Source organism: Cryptotermes secundus, unplaced genomic scaffold, assembly GCF_002891405.2.
Source record: "Cryptotermes secundus unplaced genomic scaffold, Csec_1.0 scaffold899, whole genome shotgun sequence".
NCBI classification, from domain to species: Eukaryota; Metazoa; Arthropoda; class Insecta; order Blattodea; family Kalotermitidae; genus Cryptotermes; species Cryptotermes secundus.
This window is the reverse complement of record NW_019731283.1, coordinates 758,349-767,416: the sequence shown is the minus strand read 5'-3', so window position 1 is coordinate 767,416 and position 9,068 is coordinate 758,349. Positions and strand designations below refer to the sequence as shown.

General features: G+C 45.5%; 1 protein-coding gene across 1 annotated transcript in view; it reads left to right on the top strand.

Annotated features, from left to right (window-relative positions):
- The first annotated feature begins 6,215 nt into the window (after nt 1-6,215).
- Nucleotides 6,216-9,068, top strand: part of LOC111866917 — a 192,934-nt gene continuing 190,081 nt past the window's right edge. Inside the window, exon 1 of the mRNA XM_023856286.2 lies at nt 6,216-7,950. Within this exon, the coding sequence (XP_023712054.1) occupies nt 6,216-7,950 (1,735 nt within the window). The remainder of the gene's footprint in view (nt 7,951-9,068) is intronic.

Sequence of the window (9,068 nt, the reverse complement as noted above, 5' to 3'; positions counted from 1 at the left end):
ATGTGAGGAACAGGTAGAATCCATTGGTAAATAAGAAATGCTTGCAAAATTTTGTTCTGAAGAATTGAAGGGAAGGACCACTTGGGATGCGTAGACGAAAATGGAAGAATATAAAGTGGATCTTAAAGAAACATGACAAGGGCGGGGGTTGACTGGATTACATGGCTCTGTATAGGAACTAGTGGCGGGCTCCTGCGAACGATCGAAGATGGGAAACATCTTTGACTAGATGCCTGTTTCTAAAAATGTTCGTTATTCTAGAGAAACCGATAATTAATTCCTTAAATGCGCGATAAATACAGTCATTTTAAATTAAGATTTCTCTCTTTTGGGATGTATCCGTGTGTAATGTGGTAAATGTTTATCGACGTTTCGGACGAACGTGGTGCTTCAGTTTTTAAGGGAGAATTATTAATTTCCTTCCACGATCATGAACTAATAACTACTTGAATTACTCATGGATCTGAGCTCTTCTTTAGAAGTCACAGATTTTGCAGCGACTCAAGAACTTCCCAGCATTTTATGGAACCCGAAAGTTCATTACCGTGTTCACAAGACCCTCCACTGGTCCTATCCTGAGCCAGATAAATCCAATTCAATAATTATTATAATAGTAAAATAAGAAATAATGAAATTAATTTTTAACAGAAATATAAATAAATTCAGATCCTATATTAGGATAAATGATTTAATTTGCATGAACAGTTGCCCCTGTAGTTATTTTAATTTTTATTTTGACCCTCCAGATGATGGGGGGGCCAAGTTCCTCCTAAATGTAGTCAAATATCTACCAGACTACATGGCATCACAACCCAGGAGATAGAAATCTTCCTAGTCATCGCCAAGAGATCCTCAAACCTCACTCATCACTCAAATACGCAAGCAGAGCTCTGCGGTTCTGAGAGCGGAAAAAGCCAATGGACGCTGCGTGCATGCAGCTCTTCGTTCTGAAACACGAACGCAGCGCAGACATGTTTGTAATGCGTCCAATTCCCGTGGTGCACTGCAAGTACGCGTAGTGTGCAGTCCCGCAAGCTAAGGTGGTGCACTATGAGGCGCGCGGGTGGCGCCTAGTTAGTTAGTTAGTTAGTTATTGGAGAGGGTGGGTTTCCCCATGCACTTAGACCAGTATTGGTCCATTGTGCTTCCCTCTATGATATTCTACCAGTCTCTATACCCTACCGATAATGGTGCGTACCATCAGGCCCGCCGAGCAAGCGAGTTCTGCCTCCACTTGCTTAGCGGTGTCTATAATGCTTCCCCCATCTATCAAAGGCCTCAGAGACTACTGTTGGGCGGGAAACGTCCTGGAACTTGGCTCAGTGACCTCCTTTGGAGATATGAGGTTCTTTTACGCGCCGTAAAGTTACGACACGGGACACACAGCTTAAAGTCCCTCCCGGAGAACTTGTTCCCGGAATTTTTCCGCCCTTAAAAATTCGACGACCTCCGCCGGGTATTTGAACCCGCGTACCACGAGTCATGAGGTGGGAACGTTACCTCTAGACTACGGAGGCCGCTCGGGTGGCGCCTAACTCAGGGGGGAGCAGAAACCGCAGAGAGGTCGCGAGCACAAAGACTCCGCAGAAAAACACGAAACGTTTCTCAAGGTTTGCTCTAGACTTCTTTAGAAGATAATGTCCCTGTAATTTATGGAAGTTATAATCCACCATATCACTGAGCTTTTGAAAAAGTTTTGAAAATAGTTGTATGTAATCCGGATGATAAACATGCACTCTTTATGGGAAGAATAAGTAAAAAATTAAGTTGTCTCTGTGCTTAACTAATTAAACACTATGTCATGAAGACGTATTGGAGGGGTGGATATATAAATCTAAATTTTATTGACCTCTGCACTAACTGGAGGTGAGTGATCAGCTTCACGTCCCGGTCACTTTACCCCTGGGAAAAGAGCCCCCGGTACTCATTGGATAGGAGACTGGGTGGGCCCCAGAGTCGGTCTGGACGACATGGAGAAGTGAAAATTCTTCCCCCCCCCCCGAATTCTAACTCCGACCCTTCGGTCGTTAAGTTAAGTCGTTAGTCACTGGCTCCCCACCGCGGCGGCCCGGGTTCTATATCAGGTCTGGTCAAGTGGGATTTGTGGTGGACAAAGTGGCGCTGGGGCCGGTTTTCTCCAAGTACTTCGGTTTCCCCTGCCGATCTTCATTCCACCAAATTCTCCGTCATCATAATCAACAGGGGCAGGTACAATAGGCCAATCAATGGCCGTCATGCCGAGTGGACCCAGTTGGACTCCACCCCCTACTAAGCGAACTTTAAGAATAAGTTGTGTACTGAAACAAAGACGTGGGCCCTGAATATTATATCAGACCTACATTTTAACGTTCTGGCCAAGTGACACGTTCTTATTTTTAATCAAAATCTGTTCAAGCATCGATGCATATGAAAGCACAGCAAAAGTTAGCGGGAACACGTTGTGTTAATTTTAAATTACACATAAGCAGCTTGCAGACACCTCCAAAGTTTGCGATTGTTTGCAGGTGTTTGGATAACAGGAAGCCCAAGCGACAAGCAGACACAAACCACAAGTGTGCTCCAGTTTCAACATTCAACTTCGTCTGGACCACAGAGAAAACACTACAAAGGGAGATGTAACAACAACAACAAACTGTCCATTAGCGCATGTCACGGCCATGGCTGACAAGGACCACAGAGGAAACAACTGCATGGAAGATACAACAGACAAGCTATACCCATTAGGTACTAGGCCACACATTAATTAGGAATTGACGTCACAGGTGTATTATTTCGGACCTACAATATGGGCATGCACCTAAAGAAGATATTAAAGTGTAACGTTCACTTGAAGAAATATATGACAGAACGACTTTTGTTTTTGTGATTAATTTGTTTAAGATAAGGATTTGTTGGAATAAACTTGCGTGGTGTTTGTACAGTACTGACTTTGAAAGCGATTTTATATAAGAATCTCGAAGGTTAGATGCGTGTCGTATTGAGAATTAGTGTAAACACGTGTTTTGTATGCGAATTCTGTAAATAACCACAAATTCTGTATTCCTGTAGAAGGTTTGGTGGTGTTTTGATGTTTAGGAAAAACAATTTTGAATCACGGTAAATAATGTTCACATTCGAGCCAGTGAACTGTAGTTCATATTATTTTGCATGTAGAATCTCGTTAAATTTATCGTTAGCATATATGAGAGACAAGTGAGAAGATACAGATATACACACAAGATTCCGAGAATGTGCAGTCAAGGACTAAATTTTAAAAAGCAAAATACGCGTTTGGTCGAATTTACTGTACTCCCATCACACTAATGGAAGTGCAAAGGTCCCCCGAAAATGTCATGAAGGCGAAACTACCGCCATGTCACGAGATACAGGACCTGGTGGACGAGCTGCTCGTTACACCCTGGGACACCAGAGACACGTCCTCTTCATCATCAGACTCCCTAAGTCCAAGGGCGCCACTGGCGGATATATCATCAGAGCTACAAGATTTCAGTGCAGAAGAAACATATACTTTATTTCAGGAGGCGTTAAAGCATGTGGAAATAAGTGATAGTATTAAGGAGGATGTGGAAATGGAGGACGAAGAATATCACGGGATAAACAAAAACAAAAATTCACAGATGACTGTGGTCAGCGACAGCTCTGAAATAGAAGGAAACAAAGGGAAAATGTCACAGGAAGAAAACACCGAGAAGACTTTGATGATTACAGAATTAGAGGAGAATGAATACAGATGGAAAATAAAAAATAACGAGAAGTCTCTGGCCACTTTTGACTTTTTAAGAGAAGAACGTGAAGGGGTGTTACAGAATAACACAGAGAGGGCCGTGGTGATTTTAAAAGCAGAGGAAGAAGACTATACGTATGAGACATTAACTGGAGTGTGTGATACAGACCAGGATATGATGATATCAGAAGCTGATACAGAACACTGTGAAGGTAGAATACAAGAATACAAGAAAGAAAGGGCTGGAACTTTTTCGGAAAAACAGAAGAAAGGGCGCGACGTTGGGAACTTGGAGAATGAGGAGCTCTTGTCAGGAGCAGCGACAAAAGGGTCACTCTGTGAGGTAATTGAAGAAGGAGAGGAAGACAATGGGGCAGATACAGAGTACCCAGCGAGCGTGTCGAACATGAGGGGCCCACATAGGAGGACAATGGCTGCCGAAGACGCGGGTGCTGGCCCACAACGCGTGGGAACCCATGGATTCCTCCACATGCAACCGGAAACGGAACAGGAGGTGGGGGGGTCAAGACGAGCACCCGACCATGACCCCAGCGTTAGTGCTAGAGGAATATATCGTGCCGCAGACGTTAGTGCACAACAAGCCATTACAACGAATGATTTTAACGAAGTACACAGTGGCGTGAACGAAAACGTTAGTGCTGCTATTAGCGTCAACCAGTTCGACATGACTCCGACTACGCTAGAAGCTAGTATAAGTAATGACTACAAACTCGTTAGTGGCGGAAACGAGTCAGTGGGGTTGGGTCTGAGAGGTTCACAGCCAGTCACTAATGTTGGCGAGGTGAGGGTAGAGATACACATTGTTTTCGGAGATACGGCGACGTTGCCCATTGAAGGATCTTCGAAAACGGAGAATTGTAGTGTTAGAGCCCCAACGAAAGAAATACGAGAAGATATGTTTAGTGAATCTTCGGTTAGAGACGCACTAGACCTCACAGACAATCTCTCTCGAACAGAAGCTCTTTGTTTTGGAGAAGAAGTAGTTCGTGTTGGGAGCGATGTTTTGAAAAAGACTTGTAGGGCTGAGAAATGTGTGCAGACAGACAGAGTCAGTATTTCTCACAATGAATTTATCGGTGCTGAGAATGGCTCATTAAGAACTATGCAACCAGTTAGTGCTGATAAATTTGTTCAGACAGACAACATAAGCGTACTCTCATATAAAGATCCGCTTATTCTTTACAAAACAGAGTCTTCAGTTAGTGTACGAGATCTTAACATCATAGGAGCATTTATTGTTGATGAGGACAGTGACGAAACTAGTGTTCTTAGTGCCTTGTCGTTTACTGGAACTGATGATACATTTAGAGTTCCAAAACAGAATCACTCGGTTAGTGTCAATGAGTATTATGAGTCGGGAGAAGACACAGGTGGAGTCAGTAAGAGTTTCGCTAGTGCCGAATCAGAAACAACAAAGATTAATGTTAGTGGCAGTACCAATTTCCCCCAGGTAGTAGGTTCGTTGGTTAGTGTTGATGAGTTAAAAATGACGCAACCAGACGCAGATAGTGTTAAAGCTGAGGAAGTAGGCGTCACAGATGGCAGCTTGAACCATTTTGAGTCGATTAGTGTTGGTTCAACCTCTGTCAGTGCTGAAGAGGAGGAATCTGAGACAGCAAGTGTTGGTGAGGAGGGGCGGCTGGTGAGAGAGGGTCTGGCCTACACCTTGCAAGTACTCACATACCGTGACCAATTGCTTCCTCCACTCTGCCCGTCCTGCCTTCTCCCGCAGTCCGCGGCCGGCATTCGTCTTGACACTACACGGGTTCACAACTCGGCTCAACTTAAAAGTGACACAATTGGCGATCATGTGACATTCCTGGGATACAATGAAAATTACTTACTGTGTGATCAGAATAATGGATTAAAGCCAGACAATCTGACTAGCGTCAAGGATCACGAAACCGTTAATTTGTCTGCATATCAACAAAGCCCAGTAAATATACAAATTCAAGATCATCCACATGGTGTGAACTACGCCACAGTATCCTGTTTATGCTGCCAGTCTACAAAGGATATCGATGTATCTGAGGATACACAATCACGTCTATATGAACCTCATTACGTCCCTTACAATGAGGCAAAGAGTAGTGATGTCACAAGGAAGAAACTGCCGGACGTTTCGTCAAGAAAATCACCGGATCCAACATCCAGCGATGACAATGTGAGGATGCTGAATGTATGTCGACACGGCCACGAGATGGGAAACCCGTACTCCACAGCGGAGTCTGAAGACGTTGGGGATACTTCCCAGTGTTATACTGACAGAGGCAGCGGCAGCGGCGAATCCGAAGTGGCGAACATTGATGTCAAGTTAAACACGACTAGTGACAATGCAATTACACACAAAACGAAGATCGATCTAGAAAATGTCAAGTTAACTTTCGGCAGTGATGGTGCAACCACGAATACAGACTTAATTGATAAACAAATGAAACACAATGATGATGTAACATCGAATACAGGCGCAATGGACTATGGTTGTGTAAACATCTCGTTAAGTATGAGAAGTGATGGTGTAAATACAGACACGACGGATGCTGAATTAAAACATCGCGATATGCCTATAGAAAAATCATGTCTGGGCGACAAAGACGTCGTACTAAATGAAGACGATGACAAAGAAATCTCAGAGACCTCATCGACTTTCGATATTAGAAACGTCGGGTTAAGTTCAACCAGAGGCTGTGCAGCCACGCGTATTGTTCCGATTGCATTAGAACAGCTGATAGGCGCCACTCATAGCAACAACAAAAGTAACACCCGCTTCCCTTTCATTGACGACAATGAAGATGACGCTGTTAATGAAACCAGTGCCGTTACCACGACAACGCGAGACAACATTCATCTGGATATTGACAGGTGCGAGGCGAGTTTCAAGCATGATCCTGTGTCATGTAAAGTTGATGCCTCAGGAGGCCGTGGAATGAGTTGCGAAACAATTTCTGCGGACAGCGAAGAGATGGGACACGCGCGGAGTTCTGATAAGGAGACACAGACAAGTGTGCATATGTTGACATTCACCGAATCAGAGAAGGCCACAAGAAAACCCGTGGACAAGGAGACCCAGACGAAAGCGGCGGCAAATGAAAGGGACGGTGATGTAGAGCAGGCCAAATCAACGAAACGAGGAGAGTGTATGGAGGAACATGGAGATTCAAATAAAGCAATAGAAGAGGTGGCGGCAAATGAAGGACGCGATAAGACAGAGGTGACAAAGCCGACAAAACAAACAGCGTGTATAGAGGACGGTTTAGATAAAGTAAGAGAGAAGGACAGGAAGACCAAGGTAGGAAATAGGGAGGATGAAATAGAGGTGGCTACGGTGAACAGCCACCCCTGCACCGCCCCCAGCATGACGGCGTCGCCAATATCGACCAGGGACGAGCAACACACGAGCAGTGGCGACACCGGAAGTGAAGCGGCGCATGACGGCACTAACTGCACCTCGATAGGCAGTTCGGAGCAGGACGCCCCGGAGAGAGGACGTGCAGCAGCGAACAGCAGTCCCGTCCCTAGGGACCAGGCACCAGTCCACCGTGCGAGTGATGCTGCAGTCCCTAGGGACGCAGTGAGTTCAGTGGGCAACAGGTGTGGTGATGCCATGCGGCAGAAGAATAAAACCAACGACAACGACGCGACGCCGGCAGACGTCAAGTCCGTCATCATAGCCAACGGCGGAACCAACACGGAGACGGCGTCGGGGGCGGCAAATGACTGCAATGGGCACGTGAACAATCATCACCACCACCACTCGACGGCAAGGTCGATCCTAAAATCCGTGCTGAAGAGGACTGGCAGTGGGGGACATCACAAGAAGATTCCGGGAGGCAAGGCCGCCCCCTTGCCTGCACCTCCACCCCCACCTCAGCAGCAGCCGCCGCCCCCACAGAACCAGCCTGCCCCCAAGAAGAAGCACCGTGTTCAGTTCGACGAATCAAAGAACAAGTTTTTCGACGCAGATTATGTGATTCTGGTACGGGAGGAGGAAGAGGAGGAAGAGGATGAGGAGGATGAGGAAGGGGAAGTGGAGGAGGATGTAGAGGACGGCGAGGAGGAGGAGGTCTGCACGTGTGGCGCCTCTGCCGAGATGGGACGGATGCGAGCCCCAATTGTGGGGGCGGTAAGGACGCCGTCCCCAGCTGGCTGCAGGCGGCCCTTGCAGCCGCCAGGAGGAGCCGTACAGGTGCTACTCAGGACCCCAGGTACATGCATACATTAAATCCCAATCAGTGACATTTATCAGCCTCACTGATACTTATGAGCCGAGTAAATATTTACATATTTCGTAGGTCGGGAAAGAAAGTTACTGAAAAATTTGGAAAGAACGACATTAAAACTATGAAACATTCTGTGTATTTCAGTGTTACGTAACGATTATTTAAATAAGTTTAGCCGGTTCACTAATGACAGTTCAGGTGAAAGTTTCGTTTCAACATCCGCTATCTATTAAGACTGTAATGTCTATGTGGAGCGTTGCTTTCCAGTCCAGTCTCATGTAAAATTTAGACGCATTTCCGTTGTGGCCTGCGTTTGTCGGTCTATCAGTCCGTACGATATCGCTCAGCTCCGGTTTTTACATTCTGTGGTGCAGGGGGCGATTTATTCTAAATGGGAAAACTCTTGTTCCCTTCATCTGACCCTCGCGTGGTATATCCCGTCATCACAAACACTATCTTGCTTACCGACCGAATGTCACTTCAGGTGTAGACAAAATGTTGCTGCCTTGAAGAATTTTGATCTGCATTTTCACATATTCAATGTGCTGACAGAATTATACTTGTGGCAACTGCACGGCTGTTAACAAAGTACTCGAGAAGTTAATTGCATTATTTGTAATTGAGCCATTGCTAAGTTATCTCTGAAGTTGAATGTCGAAAACGGACCATCTCTTTACACGAATCCACAACAAAAACCGTATACCAAAATATAGTAAGCTGTGCAATTCGTGTCCATAGTGCTCCGTGCACTTCGACAACCCTGCCGCTCTGATCTGTCCTGCTTTGGTTAGTGCCTAATGTGTGTGGTCAGTGTGTACTTTCCTTCCAGTTTACAATTTGTGCAGATTGAGCGCGAACAGTCATGTCAGTTGCTCCTACAGCTTAATCCATGGCTTCTCAAACTGTGGGTCACGACCCCACAGACTCGCCGCCCAATCTAAGGGAGCACTACGAATTCTCAAGAATTATTCAAAATGTTGTATCCAGATAGAATTATGGCAAGCCAATAAGATTTCATACAGAATATCACGGAAAATGTAGCTGCAGCAGGTGAAACATTTCGCAATTTTTCCGTGAGCGTACAGGAATATATTACTGTAGGT